This window comes from Nuphar pumila, chromosome 7 (genome assembly GCF_984573655.1).
Source record: "Nuphar pumila chromosome 7, dmNupPumi1.hap1.1, whole genome shotgun sequence".
NCBI classification, from domain to species: domain Eukaryota; kingdom Viridiplantae; phylum Streptophyta; class Magnoliopsida; order Nymphaeales; family Nymphaeaceae; genus Nuphar; species Nuphar pumila.
In genome coordinates, this window is record NC_143255.1 from 26,719,294 (window position 1) to 26,744,971 (window position 25,678).

The 25,678-nt window shown below is 36.3% G+C and overlaps 1 protein-coding gene across 1 annotated transcript; it reads right to left on the reverse strand.

Annotated features, from left to right (window-relative positions):
• Window positions 1-423: 423 nt before the first annotated feature.
• LOC149831619 (ALA-interacting subunit 3-like) lies at window positions 424-24,553 on the reverse strand. The gene is made up of 8 exons (XM_090014020.1): window positions 24,345-24,553; window positions 20,808-20,866; window positions 20,573-20,647; window positions 20,327-20,440; window positions 20,160-20,230; window positions 1,949-2,246; window positions 1,510-1,799; window positions 424-680 (listed from the first exon to the last, which is right to left on the reverse strand). The coding sequence occupies exons 1-8, from the start codon at window positions 24,427-24,429 to the stop codon at window positions 626-628; spliced, it is 1,047 nt and encodes a 348-aa protein (XP_089870146.1). The 5' UTR covers window positions 24,430-24,553; the 3' UTR covers window positions 424-625.
• Between the last annotated feature and the right edge of the window lie 1,125 nt (window positions 24,554-25,678).

The following is a 25,678-nucleotide window of genomic DNA, read 5'->3' on the forward strand; positions in this document are numbered from 1 at the left end:
TAGAAGTGAGTTTTTCATAAAGCTTCAGAAGTGTAAAAGAAGTGCATTTCATAAAGCTTCAGAAGTGTAAAAGAAGTGCATGGTTTCACACTTCCGAAGCGAGCTTCGGACATTTTCATAAGCTCCTGCTAACTATGGCCTGGCCATCAAAGACTACTGATTCACATAAACCAACTTGACTGACATGTTGCTAAGAGTCCTCCGCATTGCCATCAGGCCCCCAAATATTTGCAAATAAACAGGCCAAATATTATGTATGTGGGCTTGATTTCGATTGCACCATGAACAGACACATCAGAAAAAAAGATAACATGTTTATACCTCATCTGCATTTGTCACTAGAAAAAAACAATGAAAAAGCTACAGATCCATTTTTAGAGCATGAGAATGAAACAGACCCAATTACTCTCATGAGGCATCACCTTGAGGTGGACAGGAATATATTTATTGATTTATAACCAGTGAAGCTTAAGATTTACAAAAAATGAGCAAAAAATGTATTATATATAACAAAAAATACTTTATTTACATGTGGATTAGTGCTTCTTATATTAGCTGCCGCAGCAATGTAACTGGTGCAAGGGTAGAAGTAGAACGTCACGAGACTTGTCCATCGCTCGTATTTTTAGTTTCCTGCCGGATTTCTGTTCCAAGATAAATATGATGGATCTCCCAAAGGCCTGTAGGAAAACCATCTAAGTTATCCACAGTAACATGAAAGAATATGAAGATTGAAGGGGGGGCGGACATAACATGATTCATTAACCCAGCCAATATTTGAGGTGCTTTCCCTGACAAAATCAATCACCAACACAGAAACTAAAATGACAAAATTACTGGGGAAAAGAAGATAACATGAAGCATGCTAGAAGTTAAACATGCCAGTTAACCCAGAGTTTGTTGGAAATGGCAGCTATGTTATAGACAATCACTGATTCTAACAGTTACAAGCAAAAAAAATGCAGGTGAAAGAATTTGTATTAGTGCAAGCCCCATCAATTAGCAAACAGAAGGATGGCATTCTATAGAAGAAATAAATAAAATTAAGACGAGGCTGAGAGATGGAGTCCTTTTCTAAACCATTCTTTCCAATGTCTGGAAGGTCAGAAGAAACCTATCAAACACCTACAGGTACTGGTATGTAGTATGGCATAGTTATGGCAGGTACCACATGGCAATATAAATGCATATGCACACACAGACACACACATTGATAAGCACGTCTATACAACAAAGGCAGCTTCCTGAGGCACCCAGCACCATCACCGAGTAGTAATAGCATCAAGGTGGGCATTTTGAAGCACCAACTTTACACAAAAGGAAAGGTTCACATTGCAACAATTAAAAGTATCTATCATCATCCTACACAACTATACTGCCAATTTTCATATCAGAGAACAATGTTTCATCAAATCTCTATCTTTAAAGAAGCAACAAAGTTGAATATAACCTAACAAGCACCGCGAAACCAATCTAATGGTACAGATGAGTGACAAAATTGTTACTAACCTTCGGTGGACAAGGTACACTACGATAAAGACCATTGCCAAGAAGAAGCTCAATCCACCAACAGACAGATATGCTATACCAAGGAAGTCATTCTTTCCGCCAAGCCAACTTGTTGTTGAAAGCACCAGCTTCTTCTTGCCACTAAAACTGTATGTGTTGTAGTTGTTCTGTATCACTACATATATTTTCTCATTGGCCTCAAGGTCCACATGTATCCTCCCGTACAACTTCCTAAAGGTTGGCAGTGCAGCTGTTCGCATCCAAACAATAAGGTCCTCTTGCTGACTCAGCTGTTATATGCAGAACAAAAGTTCAGTTAGAGATCAACTATGTTCCCATAGTCCCAAATGCCAAGAAAAGAAACAATGCACAAACAGGAAGAGACAGCACACATACAACAGAAACAAGAACATCAACAAAGTAGACAAACAGCACATACAGGTATGTTTTCATTAAGTTTTGCACCCCCAATAAGGCTGCCTTTTTGAAAATTCTTAGGGTAAACATCTTTTCCAAATTTATGCTCACGGTCGCTCTTCCAAGCTATGTTCTTTTTGTCGACTTTGAATGTTGTGTTACTGGTTGAAAACCCATATGTGTCATTGAACAAACTCCATGCTATGAGACCGCATGGAACAATAGGACCATTTGCACCTTTAGCTTCAGGGTCACAGGTACCAGTCTCAGTTTCATACTTCTTGTCCATTAACTGTTTGTCACTCCTGCTCTTGACATACCTGAAGAATAATATGTTTGCAAGTCAATAACAACTGGAAATAATCTGCAAATGGACTCAAACTGATGATGCTTCAGAACAGAAGAATTTCACATAAAATCTAAAAATCCAAAATCTTAGTTGAAACATTATTGGCCTTTCTATTACTTTTTAATTAAAAAAAAATACTCAAAAAGTGTGTGGATGGGCTGTCAAAGGAAAATATAAACATGTGAAAACTATCACAATGATGTCATAAAATATGCACATTTCATGCATAACCCATGCCAACTCAATTGGACAAGAACACAGAGAACACAACAATTTTGACACAAGGTGAATAATGCCAATCCCATGTCCAACCAAACCCATCCTAAGTTCCTAAAATAGGATGATACTGCCTTCTTTAAGTTAATTGTTCATTCTCTAGATAAATTCTAAGTGAAACTTAGGGTGCCTTAGGTTTTAGAGTTGATTAAGTTTGAGTTAACAAAGGAGAGAAAGATGAGCTTACATGACCTTTACTGGAAAAGGAAAAAACTATGGCCCAAACAATTTCAGAATTGTAATTACTACATATATAAATGGTAAAGTAATTTCTATGGTGGGGGCTTATATTTGTTGAAATTGCAAATTTATAAGAAAATAGTAGAAACTTGGACTCCAGTTGAATGACACTCTGAATGAAATAAAACATGTGGGACGACCATGCTAGAATTCTTCTCAAATTAATGAGGATTTCCACCTTGGTATCCAAGTGTACCCTTAATTAAAAATGTTGTGAAATTTCTGGACATCTGAGTCATTCTATACCTTTTGATATATAAAAGTATGAAACTTTACCAAGAAAAATGCTTTGCTTTAGGGGCTCAGGATTTGTTTGACATGATCAATTTTCTCTGGGAATACTATAAGGATGAAAAGATGGTTTGAGCAAACACCACATCTAGCCTTTTGGTGAGTTGAATGTACAAAAACCCAAAGGCATGTGCATCATAGTATCTGAATAGACTCTCTCACGTGTGTACAGGTCTTGGCAATATTTTACGGCCAACTTTGAGATATTTTCACTTTTCTATAAGTCATGGAAAATCCCAGAAACCATGTAAGAAAGGAAATGTTAGAAAAAATTTAGATTTTTTTTTATTAATGTTCTTTACGAAAAGATTAGAACGTGAAAAGTGACAATAACATTGAAAAGAATATTTAAAGTTTAAACCGACAAAGAAAGGAGATCATATTCCACGATTTTTTTCATTTCTTCTCAAATACTTTTTACAATTTTGTCACATTTTTAATATAGTTGATTTTCCAAAACCTTGAGAGGGCCTCAAGATTATAGCTTTTACCAAAAAAATATCACAAGATTTCCAGTTCAGTTGCCTACTATATAAATACACACATACATACAAATATACATATATGTTTCCCTTTTAGAACCAAAGTGGCATTATGCCGAAGACATCGAGCTTCGTCAGAAATAACTCGATGCTGAACATTTTTACCCGTTTATCACTGGATTAAGGCCAAAATTTGAAACCACTAAATCGGCCCTCCTTCACCGAGGAAAAATTACTTCTATTGTTGAAACTATTGAAGAGTTAACAATGGAAGAAAATCATCTCTGAAAAGGTTCTTCAAAAATTGAAGATGATTCCGTTTTAGCCGTGTCTAGACCAGGGAATCATTTTTGATCATATAGGTCTCCTCACTTTAACCGACAAAATGGTGATTATGATAAGAAGAAAGTTATTTGTCATCATTGTCATGAACCGGGACACTACAGGCCACAATGCCCCAAACTTAAGGAGCTGTGAGAAAAAAGAGTTACAATTGTTGAATGGGAGCCTAAAGATCAGGATGCACCAGTTTTCCTGGCCCAACTAACGGAGATTCTTCAGTCTCTCATCAAAGGTTTTTCTTCCTCATCTGAAGCTTCAACCGGCGCAACAGCCTCATCTTTTTCCGATCCAGGTAAAATTTCTTGGCTCCTTGACTCTGGTGCATCTTTTCATATGACCCCAAATAATCAAAGTCCATCCAAATATGTTAAAAATAAAACAAGTGTGTCAAAGGTCTTTACCGCTAATGAGACTTTTCTTGAAATAGAAGGAATAGAAAATTTTGAAAAAATTTATAAAACAAAGAAATTTTCTATTTCAAAAATTAGATATGTTCCCAAATTAAATTTAAATATTTTATTTGTATCTCAAATTTATGATTATAGGTGTAATATTTTATTTTATTTTCATGGTTGTTGGGTACAGGATCGTCAGTCAGGCAAGCTGATTGGGGAAGGCCATAAAGAAGGAGGACTCTATTACATGGATTTTTTGGAAATGCCAAAGAAAGCTTTTTGTTGTAATATTCAAAAAATAGAGTTGAAACTGTGGCATAAGAGACTTGGTCACCCACATATAGCCAAAATCCAACATTTTTCAAATCTATGAAAATTTTGTAACTCTGAATCATTTTATTATAAAGATTGTATTCTCGGCAAAATGAAAATATTACCATTTCAGAACAAAACCTTTTTCTCTTCAAGACCACTTGAATTAATACACTCGGATGTTTGGGATCCTGCACCAGTAATTTCTAAAGAAGGATTTGTTTACTATATTATTTTTGCCGATGATTTCTCCCGACATACATGGATTTACTTTCTCAAACATAAGTCTGAAGTATTTTCATACTTTCAAACTTTTTATAATATGGTTAAAAACAAATTTCAAAATGATATTGTTATTTTTCGAACAGATTTAGGGGGAGAGTTTTTATCCACAGATTTTCAAAATTATCTTAAATTGCATGACATTACACATCAAAGATCTTGTCCTTATACACCTCAACAAAATGGACTGGCGGAACGAAAACATCGTCATATTATAGAAACCACTAGGACTTTATCAATAGCAAATCAAGTCCCGAAAGACTTTTGAGCAGAAGTTGCCTTAACTGCCACCTATCTCATTAATAGGATGTTATCTTCTTCGTTACAAAATATCACTTCCATTGAAAAACTTATGAACATTTCTCCAGACTACTCTAGACTAAGAATATTTGGGTGCAAATGTTTCATATTTACTGACAAAAATGATAAACTTTCCCCTCGTGCAATTTCCTATGCCTTTTTAGGATATGCTAAAAATCAGAAAGGTTATAGATGTTTTGACTTCAAAAATAATAGACTATATGTGTCTAGAAATATTTCCTTTCTTGAAAAGGAGAGCTTCTTTGATTTTAGAAAATTAAAAGACGTCACTGAGTACTCCTTTTTGCTAGATCTAACATCAACATCTGACAAATATGACCTTGACTATAACTTTGATGATGATCAAAGAATTATTGATCTTAATCATAATGTTGAAAATGAAGAAGTTCATAGGGATACTAGTATTCAATATTTCAGGCGACAAGAGTCTAATCCTCCATGTGCACTTGAAAAATATTCTAGCATTCCAACTAGACAATCATCCCGAGTCTCGAGGCCTCCAGGAAAGTTTGTATCATACGAGTCATTCTCACCCACATATAGGTCAGTTATTGCATTAATTCACTCATATGAAGAACCATCCACATATTTTCAAGCAAAAAATGATATCAAATGGATAGAAGCCATGAAAGTTGAATTAGATGCACTTGAAAAGGCTTCTACATGGGCTATTCAAGATCTTCCTCTAGGGAAGAAAACTATAGGATGTCGATGGGTTTATAAAATTAAAACCAAGAGTGATGGTACTCTTGAAAGATATAAAGCCCGATTAGTAGCCAAAGGTTATGCCCAAAAATATGAGATTGATTATGAAAAAACCTTTGCTCCGGTGGCTTGTATGACAACTGTCTAAACCTTAATTGCCTTAGCTTCTATCAAAAAATGGTCTATTTTTTAAATGGAAAACTAGTTGAAGAAGTATACATGGAACTCCCTCGTAGTGTAAGTATTCCTAAGGGTAAAGTTCTTCGCTTAGAAAAAGCTCTTTATGGACTTAAACAAACACCGAAAGCTTGGTATGATAGGGTTAGTCTGTTAAAATACATGTAATTCATATATATATATATATAATCTAAAATACCCAATAAGGGTATTTTAGTCATTTCATAAGTACCCGATAGGGGTACTTGTTTCTTTTCTTTTTTTTTGTAAATTCTTTTTTTTTTTACTTTTTATTTTTTGTATTTTTGCCCACCTAAAAGGGGCCCCACCATGGAGTCGATGGGGCCCCCAACGGTCACATTTGTGACCGTTGGAGGCTCCCAATGACTCCATGGGAGCCCCTAGGTGGATCTTCTTTTAAGGCCATAAGGCCACTCCTCCTCTCCTCCTTTTGTGTATAAATAGGGATGAACCCCTCTTGTATTCTTCACTCTTGAGAGCTCTCTCTCTTTTCAATAAGAGACTTATATTTTTATGTTGTGTTGTCTCTTGTGGGTTTGGGTGTTAGCCCTATTGTTTGTTCATTAGTGGATGTTGTAAGTGCTTAATGCACTCTTTGCTTTTCCGCATATTTCATTACATGGTATCAGAGCCTTGTGTATGCTCTTGTTCTTAATATAGCTAGTTGTGTTGCTATATTTTTTTCTTGTTGTATCTCTCTTCATTTATCCTCTTGTGAGTGATTAAAATGGAAGGAGAACAAAAGATTGATCTTTCCTTCAAGCTCAATGGCTCCAACTACATGATGTGGGCCGCCGCCATGGAGAACAACCTCAAAGGTAAAAAACTTTGGGGATACGTTATGGGCACCATTCCGGAACCACAACTCCAACTAACTAAGATGGATGGTGATCAAGAAAAAGCTCTTGAAGGAAATGCTCGCATGAAGGCCATTGAAGATCACCAATCTAAAGTGGAAGATTGGGAAAGTAAGCATGCCAAGATTCTTGCTTGGTTCATGAACAATGTGGAGCTCAAGATTTGCGCCAACATTGCCAAGTTTCGGATGGCTAATGAAGCATGGTTCTTTATGAAAGGTATGTTTACTCAAAAAGACCTTGCTCGTCAATTCTTTCTTCAAGAAAAAATCCGGACTATCAAGTAAGGAGAAATGAGTGTAAAGGATTACTTTATCACTCTTGGACCCCTATATGATGAACTATCCTTACTAGAACCAAAATGGGTTTCTAGTGTGGATGTGGAATTAATGAGAGAACAAATGAAAAAAGAGCATTTTTTCCAATTTTTACATGGGCTTAGGCCCGAATATGAACAAGTTAGATTTTTCCTCCTACATAGATCTAAGCCTCTTCTCTTGGAAGATGCCATAGCCGAAATATGCCAAGAAGAAACTCGTCTTGGCATGATTAAAGGAGGAGATAATGTCTTGGCCGTATCAAAACCCGGCAACCATATGAAAGCTTACAAACCTCTGCATTTTGAAAGGCAAAATAATTATAATGGCAACTATAGAAAAGCCATTTGCCATCATTGTCAAAAGTCGGGTCATATAAGACCTAATTGCCCTAAGTTGAATGAAGCATCTAAAAATAAGGTTGCTTTCATTGAAGAAGCTACTCAAAAGAAAGAGGAAACCATCAAAGGGAAGGAATCTTTTTCTCTTGCTCAACTATCGGAAGCACTTCAAACTCTACTCAAGATACCATCAACCTCGGGTGTCGCCATAGCTTCTTCCTCTCCTCCAGGTATGTCTTCTTGGATCCTTGACTCTGGAGCTTCCTTTTATATGACCCCGCTTGAAAATGAGCTTTCCAATTTGTGTAATAACTATAAAAACTCCTATGTTTCAACTGCCGATGGTACATCTTTACAAGTAAAAAGTTTTGAAACTTTAAACTTTTCCAAAGATTTCTTTGTGCCAAATGTGAGAGTTGTACCTCAACTTAATTTAAATCTCCTCTCTGTTGCTTAAATATGTGATCATGGATGTGAAATCTCCTTCTCAACTAAGGATTGCTCTATTCAGGATCTCCGGTCCGGGAAGCAGATTGGGCAAAGGCCATAGGAGGGGAAATCTCTATTACATGAGCAACTTGAAACTCCCCACTAACTCTTTTTGTAACCATGTCCAAGATAAAAATATTGAAATTTGGCATCAAAGACTTGGACATCCAAGTTTCTCAAAAATGTACTCCTTTCCATTTGGAAAGAAATTTTGTAATGAGAAATATTTTGTTTGCAAGAATTGTATTTATGGCAAAATGAAATCCACTCCTTTTTCAAACCGAACTTTTGTGTCCAAAAGACCTTTTGAGTTAGTTCATTCAGATGTTTGGGGTCCTTCCCCAGTCATGTCTAAAGGGGGTACTCCTATTACGTTACTTTCATTCATGACTACACTAGGTATGTATGGATCTACTTTCTTAATTTAAAATCTGAAGTCTTTGACTTCTTAAAAAAAATTCATATGATAGTTAAAAATCAATTTTCAAGTAATATCTCTACTCTTAGATCCGATTCGAGTGGAGAATATTTATCAAATGAATTTCAAAATTATTTAGAAGTAAATGGAATTTGCCATCAAAGATCGTGTCCTAGGACTCCCCAACAAAACGGTTTGGCTGAAAGAAAACATAGAGACATCATGGAAACCACTAGGACACTCCTTATTTCCAAAGAAATTCTGAAGAGTTTTTGGGCCGAAGCGGCCTTAACCTCAACTTACTTAATAAATAGAATGATATCTCCATCCTTACAAAACACATCTCCATATGAAAAACTATTTGAAAGAACACCCGATTTCAATAGATTAAGAATTTTTGGGTGTAAATGTTTTGTCCTTACACATAAATGGGACAAATTATCTCCTAAAGCTATTGAATGTGTTTTCTTGGGATATGGAGAAAATCAAAAGGGTTTTAGATGTTTTGACTTGAAAAATAACAAACTCTATGTATCCAAAGATGTAACATTTTTGAAAAATGAAAATGGTTTTGTGAAAACTAAAGATATTGACGAAAGTGAATATGTTTTTTTATTTGATCTTCTATCTCAAGAAGATGAGACTCCTCAAGAAGAGGAAATCTCTAATGAGTCTTTGAATGACCTAGAGGATATTCCTCTTGACAATGTTGTAGATGAAAGTGATAGACCAATCCAAACCTATGTTAGGTGTGGTCAACAAACTCAAATGAGCGCCTTAGAAAAATACTCTCAAGGATCCAACATAAAAGAAACCTCTTTAAGGAGATCCGATCGGATCTCCAATCCTCCTAATAGGTTTGTTTCCTATGAGTCCCTAACTCCAAGGTATAGAGCGTGTCTAATTGCGTTGCACTCATTTCATGAACCTTCACACTATAATGAGGCCAAAAACATTCTCCAATGGGTTGAAGCCATGAACTTAGAGCTTAGTGCCCTTGAAAAGGAAAAAACTTGGGAAATAACTTTGTTACCCACTGGAAAGAAATCAATTGGATGTAGATGGGTCTTCAAAATTAAAACTAAGAGTGATGGTTCATTAGAACGTTATAAAGCCCGGTTAGTAGCCAAAGGATATGCTCAAGAATATGGTATAGATTATGAAGAAACCTTCGCACCTGTTGCTAGAATGACTAGTGTTAGGACTCTTATTGCCATTGCGTCAGTGAAAAAATGGCTTATCTATCAACTAGATGTTAAGAATGCATTTCTGAATGGCGAATTAAATGAAAAAGTTTACATGGATCCCCCACCAGGAGTATGTATTGGTAAAAATAAATTTCTAAAACTTAAAAAGGCATTATATGGTTTAAAACAAGCCCCAAAGGCTTGGCATGATAGATTTAGTAATGTAATGACAAGTTTGAATTTTCATTCATGTTATACTGACACTGCTTTGTTTGTGAAAAGTGCAGGGTCTTCAGTAGTTATTTTACTACTTTATGTTGATGATATGATCATCACTAGAAGTGATAAGCAAGGAATTTATGATATTAAGAAAGTTTTAAAAGAACATTTTGAATTGTCTGATCTTGGTTTCTTAAGATACTTTTTAGGGATTGAAGTGGCGTACTCTCCTCGAGGGTACATTCTCTCTCAGATGAAACTGGCTGCTGACATTTGTTCCAAATCTGGTATCTCCGATGATAACAAGACAGAAACCCCTGAAGTCATCAATACAAAATTAAGGTTGGAAGATTGAACACCTCTCGAGGATCCTATTCCCTACCGGCAACTTGTTGGGTCTCTAACCTACTTATCCATTACTCGGCCAGACATAGCTCATGTTGTTCACTCTGTCAGTCAGTTTCAACATGCACCTACAACCGTGCACATGAGTGCAGTCTTAAGGATCGCCAGATATATCAAAAACACCATAACTAAGGGAGTTTTTCTTTCCTCCTCCTCATCACTTGATTTAATTGCTTATACTGATGCTGATTGGGGAGAAAATCCCAATGACCGAGTCTCAACTACGGGATTTTGTGTTTTCTTAGGTGACTCTATGATTTATTGGAGATGCAAGAAGCAGCACAAAGTATCCTTGTCCTCAACGGAAGCGGAATATCGTGCTATGGCCACTACAACCATGGAACTTGTATGGCTAAGAAGTCTCCTCAGTGATATAGGCATTGTCATCTCTACTCCTTCGAAGATGTGTTGTGACAACAAAAGTGCAATTTATATTGCAAGCAATCACACCTTCCATGAGCGTACTAAGCATATTGAGATGGACTGCCATTACGTACATGATGAATACCTGAGAGGAACCATAGCACTACCTTACGTCACATCTGAGTACCAGTTGGCAGACTTCTTCACTAAGGCCCTTGTTGCTCCTCGTTTTTTGTTTCTCCTTAACAAGCTTTCGGTTATATCCCCGTAAAGCTTGAGGGAGGGTGTTAAAATACATGTAATTCATATATATATATATATATATATATATATATATATATATATATATATATATATATATATATATATATATATATATATATATGTGTTTATATACATATATATATATATATATATATATATATTATCTAAAATACCCAATAGGGGTATTTTAGTCATTTCACAAGTACCCCTATCGGGTACTTGTTTCTTTTCTTTCTTTTTTGTAAATTCTTTTTTTTTATTTTTTACTTTTTATTTTTTGTATTTTTGCCCACCTAAAAGGGGCCCCACCATGGAGTCGATGGGGCCCCCAACGGTCACATTTGTGATCGTTGGGGGCTCCCAACGACTCCATGGGAGCCCCTAGGTGGCTCTTTTTTTAAGGCCATAAGGCCACTCCTCCTCCCGTCCTTTTATGTATAAATAGGGGTGAACCCCTCTTGTATTCTTCACTCTTGAGAGCTCTCTCTCTTTTCAATAAGAGACATTTATATTTTTATGTTGTGTTGTCTCTTGTGGGTTTGGGTGTTAGCCCTTTTGTTTGTTCATTAGTGAATGTTGTAAGTGCTTAATGCACTCTTTGCTTTTCCGCATATTTCATTACATAGTCGTGTTATGATTCATATTGGTTTTCAATTCCGTTTAACTGACACTCTTTGTTTATTAAGAATTCTGATGCATGGATCATTGTGCTTCTTCTCTATGTGGATGATATGATCATCACCGAAAGCGATAAACAAGGAGTTGAAACGATCAAAACACTTCTTAAATCTCATTTTGAAATGACTCATTTAGGTTTGTTGAGATATTTTTTAGGCATTGAAGTTGCTTATTCTCCTAGAAGATATTTATTATCTCAGACTAAATTTGCTTTTGATATTGTTTTCAGGTCTGGTATTACTGATGATAAGAAAGTCGATACTCCAGAAGTTGTTAATGTTAAAATGAAGATTGATGATGGAAAACTTCTTGCAGACCCTACTCCTTACAGACAACTTGTCGGGGCACTTTCCTATCTATCCATTACCAGACCAGATATAGCACATGTTGTTCACACAGCAAGTCAATTTCAACATGCTCCTACTTCTGTTTATATGGGAGCAGTCATGCGTATTATCAGATACATCCAGTCTTCTCTTTCACGAGGATTTTTCTTATCTTCCTCCTCTTCTCTTGATTTAATTGCATATACTGGTGTTGATTGGGAAGGTGATCCTAATAACAGACACGCAACCACTGGTTTTTGTGTTTTTTAGGAGAATCATTGATCTCTCTTATCCACCGAAGCTGAATATAGAGTCATGGCAACCACGACCATAGAAGTAGTTTGACTCCGACAACTGCTTGTTGGCATGGGAGCTGAAGCAACAAAGGCTTCACAAATGTACTGTGACAACAAAAGTGCGATCTACATTGACAGTAACAGAACATTCCACGAATGCACCAAATACATCGAAATGGATTGTCACTACGTCAGAGAGGAATATCTACACGGGATAATTGATCTGCCATATGTCACTTCAGAATATCGGTTAGTAGACTTCTTTACAAAGCCTCTCGCTGCTTCCCGATTTCACTTTCTCTTAGACAAACTTTCGCTCATTGTACCGTAAGTTTGAGGGGGAGTGTTAAAATGTAAAACTGTACATATATATAATAATAATAATAATAATAATATATTATATATATATATATATTTTGTATCTTTTTTCCTTTATTTTTTATTTTTTGTCTTTATGTCATCTAATTTAGTTTGAACTAGAATGACTGTTGTTAGTAAAGTCCTGTGCAGACTTGACTAGCAATAGAGTTATTTGACACAGTCCAACAACTCTATTGAGTCCTCTTTCAGTTGTGTATATAAAGGGGTGCAGCCCCTCTTGTATTCTATTTCAATGCTTCTTAAGCAATTGGTTTTTCATATCAATAAAGAATATCTTTTTATTTTTATTTTGTTTCCAGTTATACCCTTTTAAAGAGTTATGCTTTAGTGTCATTCATGACACTTTCCCTTGTGAATCTAAGCTTGTGTTTCGAAGATCCCTATTTTATTTCAGACTCTTTATATTAAATTCATGCATGTTATGTGCATTTTATTGATAAAAATAGTTATCTTTTTATTGTCGTTTCATGTGCATTAAATATGCTTTAATTGCATGATGCATATATGTGTATTTCATATTAATTAGCGTGGTTCACATAATTGTATGCATGAATTTAATTAACTCATCTTTTTTATTATACGCATGGTTGAAATACTTAGGGTATTATTTATGCATAATTGTTTATCTCTTCTTGAGAATTGATATGTTTTTTAGTGATTAAATTCCCTTATCATCAATATTTATATTTTCTTGAAAAATATGTTGATTTTGAGCTTATCATTGTCTAAATTTGATTTCATAAAGATTTCTCTTTTAAGGTATGCACCTCATGTCTTTCTTAATGGTTATCTAATATTTCTAAAAAATATCACCACTTTTCTTAAAAAAAAATTCCTTAAATGTTATTTTTGTTCAAAAAGAAGGTATTTTAACCAAATAGTTATGAAATTTTAAAACAAATATATATATATATATATATATATATATATATTGTTTTGAAACTTCATAACTATTTGGTTAAAATACCTTCTTTTTGTAGTTGGGACCTATGTTTTGTTTTCTTTACAAGTTCTTAAAGATGTGATGGACCGAGAAAGAAATATCTTCGATGCATTATGAAAACGGAGATAGCCGATGAAGGCATCACCAATAAAAGACATTTGAAGACTTGTATTTGTAAAACCCTCTTATATGTCATAAAGATGGAGATTCTCATTGAAGCCACTTGAAGACTTAAATCCTTCTCATTGAATCTTTGTTGTATTTTCAAACTTTCGGTATATCTCACTGTAAGTTTGAGGGAGAGTGTTAAGTTGTGTATATATATATATAAAACATATTTGTTTCATTTTGTACATATATACATATATATATATATATGTGTGTGTGTGTATATTGATGTAATGGGTAAATATCCTCTAAAGGTATTTTAGTCATTTTACTCATATAATAGTATTGTTCATTAAGAGCAGTTTTTCTCTTATTTATTTATTTTTATTTTTTTTATTTTGTTTTTTTTGTAAAGAGCATGGGCTTTACGATCAAAAGACCATAAAGTTGTTGGGGGCTCCCCAACGGTCACATTTGTAACCGTTGGGAGCTCCCAACAACTCTATTGGGCTCTATGCTCTCTTTGTGTGTATATATAGGGGTTGAACCCCTCTCTTGTAACCAATGCTTCTCTTAAGCATTTATGTTCAATAAAGATAAATATTTTTACATTTTGTGTTTTTCTATTTAGTTCTTTAAATGTTTGATATGCACTTAGTGCTTGTGTTGTTGCCCCATGATGGCTATTGTTTTGTCCTATAGTGGACGTGTGTTTGTGCACATTGTGTTGCAATCTTGTAAGCCCTTAATGACATTGGTTTGTGCTTATGCACCGTTTTTATGGTAATCTTGCAAAGCCCTTAGTGACATTATTTTTGCATTTTCCGTTATTTCATTACACCATCAACCTATACTCAAGCTAAAAAACATTTTGAATGGGTAGAAGCTATAAGAATAGAGTTAGAAGCTTTAGAAAATGTTAATACTTGAACCATTCAAGATGTTCCAAAAGGGAAAAAACCTATAGGTTGTAGGTGGGTATATAAGATTAAAACAAAGAGTGATGAAACTCTTGAAAGATATAAAGTCAGATTAGTCAACAAGGGATATTCCCAAGAATATGACATACATTATGAAGAAACCTTTGCTTCAGTCACTAGAATGACCATTGTTAGAAATCTAATAGCATTAACGCCTGATAAAAAATAGCTTATATTTCAAATGGGTGTCAAAAATGTTTTTCTTAATGAAAACCTATTTGAAGTTCATATGGAGGCACTACCATGTATAAGTGTTTCTAAGGGCAAAACTCTTCTTCTGAAAAAGACTTTTTATGGATTTAAACAAGCACCAAAGGCTTTGTATGATCGATTTAGTCGAGTTATGCTTGATATTGGATTTAGAACTTGTTTGACCGACAGTGTGCTGTTTGTTAAGATTTTTGTATTATTATTATTATTTTCTACGTGGACGACATGATCATCACTGAAGATAAACAAAAAGTTGAAAATGTTAAAAACTTCTTAAAAATATTTTAAAATGACTGATTTAGGATTTTTAAAATATTTCTTAGGAATCAAAATTGCTTACTCTCCTAGAGGATATTTATTATCTCAGTCTAAATTTGCTTTTAACATTGTATCAAGGTCTGAAATCGTAGATGATAATGGAGTTGATACCCCTGAGATTGCCAACACCAAGATGCAAAATGATGATGAACTTTTTGAAGATCCTATTCCTTACAGATAACTTATTGAAGTACTCTTATATTTCAATTACTAGACCTGACATAACACGCGTTGTACACATAGCTAGTCAATTTCAGCACGTTCTCACTTTTATTCACATGGGAGCAGTTTTGCGTATTATTAGATATATTAAGACTTCACTTTTTCAAGGTCTCTTTTTATTTGCTTCATCTTTTTTAGATTTAATTGTTTATACTGATACTGACTGAGGAGGTGATTTCAATAACAATCACTCAACCACAGATTTTTTGTGTTTTCTTAGGTGAATCTCTGATTTCGTGGCGATGCAAGAAGCAGTAGAAGATTTTGGTTTCATCAACTGAGGCTAAATATCAGGCCATGGCAACTAGAACAATGGAGGTAGTCGAGATCAGAAGGTTGTTGATTGATATGAGAGTTCAAGTGACAGGAGCCTCTCACATGTATTGTGACAACAAGAGTGCGATCTACATTTTCAGTAATCGTACTTTTCATGAACATACTAAGCATATCGAAATGGATTGTCACTATGTTCGAAAAGAGTATCTACATGAGACTATTGATCTGTCTTATGTTACATCAGAATATCAATTAGCAGATTTCTTCACCAAACCTCTCGTTGCTCCCCGTTTTCACTTTCTATTAGACAAACTTTTGGTTATTGTCCCGAAAGTTTAAGGAGTGTTAAAATTGTATATATATATATATATATATATTATATTTATATTTATATTTATATTTATATTTATATTTATATTGATATTTAACTCCGCCTGTGTAGTTATACACTGCCGGTCCCAAGCCCGGATAAAGGAGGAGGGTTGCGGTAGGCCTGTGACAGCCAGCATAAAAACTTTGTCATATCCTATGAAAATGAACCAATATGAGAATTTCGTTGGGGCGTTCCCTACTGAGCGACGCACTGTACTCTCTAGGCCCGGAGGCAGTGATAAATGTGCAAGGGTTGCTAGGTCGTCGCCCAGAAGCGACGCGTCACACCGGCGCCCGGGTGTGGTGTCAAATAGGCAAGGGTTCCCTCACTTTGTTGGACGGGTGGGGGTAAAGAAGTTAGTCCAAGACCATAAAATTAGGTTAGCCACTTGGAACATAGGGTCTTTAACTGGTAAGTTGGTAGAGTTAGTAGATGTTATGTGTAGGAGAAAGATTGATATTTTATGTCTTCAAGAGACCAAATGGGTAGGTGGGAAAGCTAAAGTGATAGAACCTTGGGGATATAAGATTTGGTATACAGGAATAAATAGGAATAGGAATGGAGTAGGGATTGTTATGAGTCGTCAGTTTATAGATAATGTAGTTGAGGTCCGTAGGAAGGGTGATAGAATTTTACTTATTAAATTAGTATTAGGTACGGATATTATTAATATTATTAGTGTTTATGCACCTCAAGTAGGTTTAGATGATTCCATTAAGCATCAATTTTGGGAAGATTTAGATGGAGTAGTACAAGAGACATCTTATGGAGAAAAGCTTTTTATCGGCGGTGACCTTAATGGACATGTAGGCATTAGTAGGGATGGATTTGAGAATATCCATGGAGGCTATGGTATAGGAGAAAGAAATGAAAGTGGAGAAAGGATTTTAGATTTTTGTTTGTCCTATGATATGATCTTAGCAAACACTTGGTTTAGGAAGAGGGAGTCTCACCTAGTAACATTTAAAAGTGGGGTTAATACGAGTCAGATAGATTTTTTCCTACTTAGAAAGAGAGATAGGGGTTGTTGCATCGATTGTAAGGTTATACCAGGAGAAAGTGTAGCTACACAACATAGAGTCTTAATTTTAGATCTTAGAATTAGACAATGCCGCAAAAGGGATAGACATAGGATAGATCCTAGAATTAAGTGGTGGGCACTGAAAGGAGCTAAACAAGGAATGTGTGTAGAGCAGGTAGTTAAGGAAGTTGATTGGTGTCTCGAGGAGGATTCATAATCAATGTGGAATAAGATAGCGGGTGGTATGAGAAAAGTAGCTAAGGAGGTATTGGGTGAGTCTAAAGGCGGTGCACCACTAGGTAAGGATACATCATGGTGGAACGAGGATGTCAAATTAGCTATTAAGGTTAAAAGAGAGTGTTATAGAAATCTAAGTAAGAGTCGTGATAATGAGAATTTGGAGAAGTATATGATAGCAAAGAAGGAAGCTAAAAAAGTTGTTCGAAACGCGAGGGCTAAGGTATATAAGGAGGTTTATGACAAGTTGGATACCAAAGAAGGCGAGAAGGATATTTATAGGTTTGCAAAGATGAGAGATAGGAAATCGAAGGATTTGGGTATGGTTAGATGTATCAAAGATGAAACGCAAAGGGTTTTAGTCAAAGATGAGGAGATTAAGGAGAGATGGAAAGATTATTTTGATAAGCTATTTAATGATAGTCATGCCCAAGATCTTGGAGACTTCTCCATTCCTTTTCATGAGATAAATCGTGACTTCATGCGCAAGATTCAAAAGAAAGAAATTGCAGAGGCTTTGAAGAAAATGAAATCAAGAAGGGCAGTTGGCCCAGATGGTATACCTATTGAGGCTTGGAAATGCTTGGAGAGAAAGGTTTAGAATGGTTGACAAATCTTTTTAACTTGATTTGGCGAACAAATAAGATGCCTAATGAGTGGAGGAAGAGTACTTTGGTGCCTTTATATAAGAATAAGGGTGATATACAAGATTGCACAAACTATCGTGGTATAAAACTCATGAGTCATACTATGAAACTTTAGGAGAGGATGATTGAGTCTAGGTTGAGGAAGGTTGTCATGATATCGGAGAATCAATTTGGTTTTATGCCTGGAAGATCAACTATGGAAGCTATACATCTTCTTAGACAACTTATTGAAAGATATAGAGAGAGGAACAAAGATTTGCATATGGTTTTTATTGATTTAGAGAAGGCATACGATAGAGTACCTAGGGACGTTCTCTGGTGGACAATGATGAAGAAAGGTGTTTCTCTCAAGTACATTAGTATAATTAAAGATATGCATGAAGGAGTAGTAACCAATGTCCGCACTTGTGGAGGGGTGACAACCAATTTTCCGATAACGGTTGGGTTACATCAAGGATCTGCTTTAAGCCCTTTCCTATTTGCGATAGTGATGGATGAGCTTACGAGATCAATTCAAGAAAATGTACCGTGGTGTATGTTGTTGGCTGATGATATTGTTTTGATTGATGAGTCTAGAGCTGGGGTTAATGCTAAGTTAGAATTATGGAGACAGACATTGGAAGCTAGAGGTTTTAAGTTGAGTAAGAGTAAGACTGAATATATGGAATGTCGGTTTAGTAAGCAACGAAGTAGTGATGGGAGTGTAGTGAAGCTTGGTGAGCAAGATATACCGGTGAATGATTATTTCAAATATTTGGGATCCATCATTCAAAAGTATGGAGAAATTGATGGAGATGTAAATCATAGGATAAAGGTTGGGTGGATGAAATGGAAAAGTGCTACTGGAGTGTTGTGCGATCGTAGAATGCCATTGCGGTTGAAGGGAAAGTTTTATAGGACGACTATTAGACCCGCTTTACTATATGGTACGGAATGTTGGGCTGCCAAGAGACATCATATTCAAAAAATGAGTGTAGCTGAGATGCGGATGCTTAGATGGATGTGTGGAAATACAATAAAAGATAAGATTCAGAACAAAGAGATACGTAAGAAGGTAGGTGTTGCACCCATTGAAAATAAGATGCGAGAGAATCGTTTACGGTGGTTTGGACATATTCGGCGAAGGCCTAATGATGCTCCAGTTAGAAGGTTGGAGAAATGGGAAAATATATTAGTTAAAAGAGGTCGGGGTAGGCCTAGGAAGACTTGGATGGAGATGATAGGAAATGATATGAATGCTTTGAACCTCACCGAGGACATGGCGTTGGATAGAAATGATTGGAGGAAAAGGATTCATGTGGAAGACCCAAAATGAATTTCTTTTTTGGTTCATATCGCTGACCCCAATTGTTTTGGGATGAAGGCGTAGTTGTTGTTGTTGTTGTTGTATTGATATTGATATTTATATTTATATTTATATTTTTTCTCTTTCTTTATTTTTTCTTTTGTTAACTAGGAATAGGAACTAGGGTTGGATTTTTACTTTTTTATTTGTAATTGAACTAGTCAACACATGTTGCCGTTGCTACTCCAACACCTCTCTATGGAGTCCTCCTCCTTTGTATATAAATATGGGAGCAAAGCCCCCACATAATGCATGTTTCTTGCATAAAGGTCATCAATAAAATATTATTTATTTTTAGCCTCTTGTTCTTGCCCATTGTGTGGGTTTTGTGAGTGAACCCGTTTGTGGCTTTCGGTGTGAACACTTTGGCATTGTGGTGGATCTTGTTAGAGGCTTTCATTTCTTTACAGGCCCAGTGTGGGTGCATGCGGGTGCATGCAGGTGCATACCTCCAATTTACTCCCCTTATATATAAATATAATGAGTCAACTTATGACATGCATCAAGTTAATGGAACCCAATCTCTTTATGCATACTCTGCTTTTCTATTTTCATGGAGTTAGAGCTTTTTTGGACCAAAGGTCTCATACTTTTTTTACTTCTATTTTCACATCCTCCGTATTGCATTTGTCCTTGTGTTTGATTCTACACTTGACTCTGTCTATGATGATGTCTGTGTACCATGATTTTATGAAAATTACAAGAGGAATGACATCTAAGGGCACCATTGAGAAAATTTTGACTAGGGAATGCTAAAATTCACAATGACAGTATTATTCATGTCATCAAAGAACCCATAGAAAAGTCATATGAGCATACCTACGATGATTCTGGTAAAAGTTGTCCAGCTGGTAGTACACATATACAGGTGCTTTCATCTTTTTTGGCACCTGAAAAAGCTCATTAGATTTAAATTGTTTTTTCCTGTAATAATTGTCCTAAGGATAAATATTGATCAAGCCAAATTAAATACAAGAAATTCTCACAGTTACAGTCGCAGTACAAGTCTTGTTAGCATCACTTTGAATGAAATCAAGCCCCTTCCCTTTCCAGTTGCTAGGGATGCAATCAGTTTCATATCTGTGGACAATTTCGACCACCTGAATTATAAGCAAAGCAGTTAGTTCTATGAGAATAGGAAAACTGACAACAGTAGAAAGAAAAAATAAAAGAGCTCATGCAGAAGATAAGCATGAGGTTGTGTTAGGCCATGAAGGAGATTTAAATCTTACACCACGTGATGCATTCAAGGAAGCAACTCCAATTGGAATGAAGATAATACCAATAAATGTAAATGCTGTAATGACCTGTACAAACCAGAAAATTACTTTCAATTTAGTTAAGAGCTGACTGCAAAAATAAAATAGACCACCACAGTCATTGTCATTGCAATTTGGAGGATAGTACAGAAGATGATAAAAGACTGGATAAACTAAAACAGTCATCACTAGAAAGAGTTAAGCTTACCCATCCTGGTGTCAAGATAGGCTTGCAAGCAGGAAGCTCTTGTTGAGTGAACCTGGAATCTGCAGAAAGGAGATGGGATATACCTTTCGGTTAGGAAAGAGAAAACATGCTATTAAAAGAAAAGCTAATGAAACAAATAAACAAGACGATAACAAGGTATCAGCAGCCTAAAAACTAAACTTCAAATCCAAGAAGTAGAATTCTTAATACACCTATCCAATTCAATTCCAAACCAGGCTACTTCCTACAAGCACAACTGAATTTCAACCTATATTCAATGATGCATTTGAACAGGATTTGGAGAATTCTCTTTAAATCAAGACCAACATAGTGCCATACCATGTAGATCCACCATTTCCATATGACCATCCACTTCTTGCCCCTCAACCTAATCCAAGAAGCCCACAAGAATATGTCTAACTGAATGGACATCCTTCATGTCCAAACACACCTCCAAGCAATCACTAACAGCTTCATTGAAGTGAGAGCATGACCAAAATATATATAGCAATGTCTCCTTCACCCTTCTACACAAGCAGCGAGAAGTAGCCAAGGTGGAACACACATCTTCAGTGTTTCTTGCATTAAACTCCTTCCATAGATGTCAGCCCAGTAACGAGTGATGCGCTTAGATTTGGTCCATGCCCCCATATTCAAGTTCTGGGGAACGATGCTGCCAAAGGCTTTGAATTGCAAATAGCAGAATCTAGTAGAAGATGGACTAATATCAGTCACAGTTGCACATAATCTCATCCTCATTTTCCAACAGCCCCAATTCAGCCAAAACCTTCATCAGCTCTACACATTAACTGATACAGCCCTACTAGGATCCTCAAACTTTGAAGCCAAGGTAGAGACCAATTCCCCCTTAACCGATAGGTAGGTGGCCTCAAGTCCAAGTTCACCCACTTGGTTCTTCCTTCGGTTTGCCTTGGTGCTCTTAAGCACAAAATACTCACAATTGCCTCAATTACAGACCCTCTGATCTCCCCTAGCCACAATTGGCAGGCTTACAACACAATTTACACACGAAATACAAAGATCGCACTTACAAGACAAGCCGTACACAGGCTACACAGTACATACATTGTTTCTACACACAACTTTACAATGCCGTATCTCCCAAGATACAAACTATTTCCCAGCACAATTTGGTACAGTGTCACTGTATAATAGTAAACAAACACACAAAAAATGGGCTAAAATGTAAGAGTAAATCTGGAAATATACACACCCAAAGTAGGCCCAGAAACAAGACCCTACAGTTTGCAGAAACCCTGTCACAACCTGCGACTTACGGAAAAATGATCAATTGTGCCCAACCTCTGCAACTTCCACTGGTGCACCTTTGCTCATCCCTTTTTACACACACTCTCAAGTCTCAATGGACAAAAAATCATCCCATGAGCACGTGAGGATTGGCTGGAATTGACCTCCAAAGTTGATGGTGCAAAACTGCTCATAGAGACAAACAAGATCCAGTGTAGCTTGTCGAAAAACAGTGATTCTCGCCGAAAAATGAGTCAATTTACCAGAGCAATCAGTTCCATTATCAAGATAACATCTTAAGCAATCCATAGACACCGAAAATGCCGAGAGATGTGATCGGAGTCCTCGGGAATTGTGCACACATCACTGGATTCTAGTGCCGTGACAAGACAGAACAGAAATGCAGAAATATGGCTGGGAGTCATCAGAATTTGTAAATTCTGGGCTACTCACTGTAGCTCAGGCCCTGAAAATGTCCAGATAAGGTCTACAGACCCCTAGGAACAAAATCAACACGAATTCACACGCAGATATGCCGAATCTTCGCCGGAAAGATCAACAGTACAGGAAAAACACTCCAAACAAATGGATCAGTTGGAGAATGAGATTGCTCATTTAATCCAAGCCTAGATCCACGCAAATTACTGACGATCTAAGCTCAGATCACTACATCTAGCGTGTATAGGCCTGATCTACAGAGAAACGGCCGGAAAATACTCACTAGTGGTCGGCTATGGTGAATTTCCCACTTCTAGCGCACACGAGTGAGATTCAAGTTCTAATTCTTGGAACTACTTTGATCGACCTCCAAAAACGTGAATTTGGCCTCTAATCATCCAATTGAATGTTGGTCCACTGTGAAATGGGCTGGAGTCGCTAAAATTGTTAACAGATATACAAATCTGTAGGATCAGCTATGTGAGGAGCACACTATATAACTCGGCTCAATGGAGGAGGAGCACACTAGAGTTGAACTACAACTCCAATTTCAGATCTGAGTTTTTTTATCTCTAATTAAGAATTAGAGGAAGAAGATAGAAGGAGTAGGAAAAAGAAGCTAGAAGAGAGTTCTAGAGGGAAGCTCAATTCAATTCATTCCAAAAACATATCTCAATTTGGCACCAAAGGGGGTTTTTAAACCCTTGGATCTTGGATCCTCATTATGCATGATCCTAAATCAAACAACCCCTTACACCCTCAGTCTAGTGAAATGCATGAAAATTCACATGAAATTCAAATTCAAACAAGCATATGAAAGTCAAACTAGCTAGGGGATCAAGGTTTGGGCAAACCGAGCACACCCTAGTCATGTGTGGGTCTAGTGAGGCCGTATCATTGACCATACCATTATGTTGTCATATTTCTACTGAAATTCACCTCTCATGTTGTCATACCAGACCAGCAGCGAGCAACGGAGCTTCTCTATTTCTGGCCGGAAGATAAAGCTATGACAACCTACAGAAAAAGGGAGCCAGGACCAGTCTATGAATCACTTCAAAATCTAATCCAAGACCGTTCACCAAGATTTGTTTTCTCGGCTTGCATGAGAAAGGAGAGATTAATATGTTAATTACGTTCCCAGAACAGAAAATAAAACGAGAAACGGTTCTGCATTTCCCTCTGATAATTCCGATAGAAATGTATAAAAATAACGAACCAGCTTCGCTATTCACCAAATAATCCCAATACTCACGGATGTGTTTCACAGGAAATTCTACTGAATCCTTGTCTCCTGCAAATTTCATCTCATATTCTAAAAAAAAAAACAGAAATCAATTTGACCGCATCTTCTCCTCGTAGCTTCAAAATTTCCCAAAATTTTCATGTGTCGCTGCATCTCTAGGTCAAATTCTCTCCTATACTTCTATTTTCCCTTTCAAACGTTACGCAAAACCAGAATTTGAACAAGATTCCAGACTATTAAACGATCACGACCTTCTCATATACATATTTTTCATGAATTTCATCCCAAGATCGTGAAAAGTAAAGCGTCGTCTGTTCTGATACGAAATATCTCCATTATTTTCATCCTAAAACACCTATTAAAAACCTTAATCTTTCATCATATATCAATATATACCAATACAAACCAAAATTATCTGCAAGATCATCGTTCCACTCAAGAACTCCAGATTATCGTCCAAAATCAACGAAAAACAATAACAATTACACAAAAAACGACGAAACATGCCAAAAGGTTGGAGAATGCAACAATCGAAAGGAAAAAAAAGAGAAAATTAGGATTTTTCGGCGAATCGAAACACTCACATTTAGGTCTCTTGGAATTCCTCCTGGGAGCGGAGGGATCGCCGGACCCATTGCTTGGCGAGCTCGCAGCTCCCGTCAGATTCATTCCGCCCCCTCCGATCTCGGCCGTCGGATTCGAACTTCGGAAACGGGATGAACTAGAGCTCGCTGGAGATCGAAAATTCTTGTTCCCGGGAAAATCGAGAGAAACGGAATTCGGTGAGAGAGAGAGAGAGAGAGAGAGAGAGAGAGAGAGAATCCACTGCTGTGTGGAGGAGCCCAGGAGGCGTATTGTAAAAAAAAAAAATCGTGGTCTCTTTGGTCCTTCATTTGACTTTTATTTTCCAAACGCGGGCGACAACGCGGAATGAAAGGAAATATCCTTGAAGTTTCTCTTCTCGTACGATTTTACATTAACCTCCTTTATGAGAAGCTTTTTCTCTAAAAAGTCTCACATATTTTTCATATATCTTTCTGATTGTTAGACCCATAATAACTTCATGGTGGTGTTTAAGTGCTGCCCCAATGGGTTGGATCTCTACTTAAACCAAGACCCAAATTTTAAGGCAGCAGGTTGGATTTGGGTCGGACTTAAAGATTAACTTTGGGTACTGATCCGGTTCCTATAAAAAAAGTTGGCAGGTTAAGGAGTTCAAGTTGAAAGAGTCAAGAGTTATATACTCAAGGTGCACATCCCATGCCTTAATGTTGGAGGATTTTAACTAGGAGTGAAAACGGGTCAGATCTTACTAGATCCATACCTGAATCTGAAGTATAAATAGCAGATCCAAATTTGGATCCGGATCTTAATCAGAAATTTCAGTATGAACTACTTTAAAGCAGAGCTGCAAATCTCATTGTCCATTCAAGGGAAAATATTGCGATAAATTGAAAGAATTTTAATATTATAATAAAATTTCAATGCATTTATACATAAAATATAAGAAAAATAATGAAAATATGTAATAATATAAACATTATAAAAAAGTGCGATAATATATCCATAATATTTTGACAATATCACCGTACACTAAAAAAAATAGATGACGTTCTAAGTTTCTTGTATTTTTATGATATTTTTCTAGCTTGTAATTTGTTGTGATAAAATCATGAGAAATACACGATGTGGGCAATATTAGTAATTTGAATTAGAGGTCGTTTGATAATTTAAGCTAGTTTATCACCTATCACTTTAAACTAAAACCCTTTCATTAGGATATGCCATAGGTGCAAATTAATCAGGGATGTAAAAACTTCCTATTCAGGTCCGATATAGTCAATACCATCGGATGTTCGATAAATGGATTTCAATTTGGATTTGGATCCAGACAGTCAAAAGCTCATACCAAATCTGG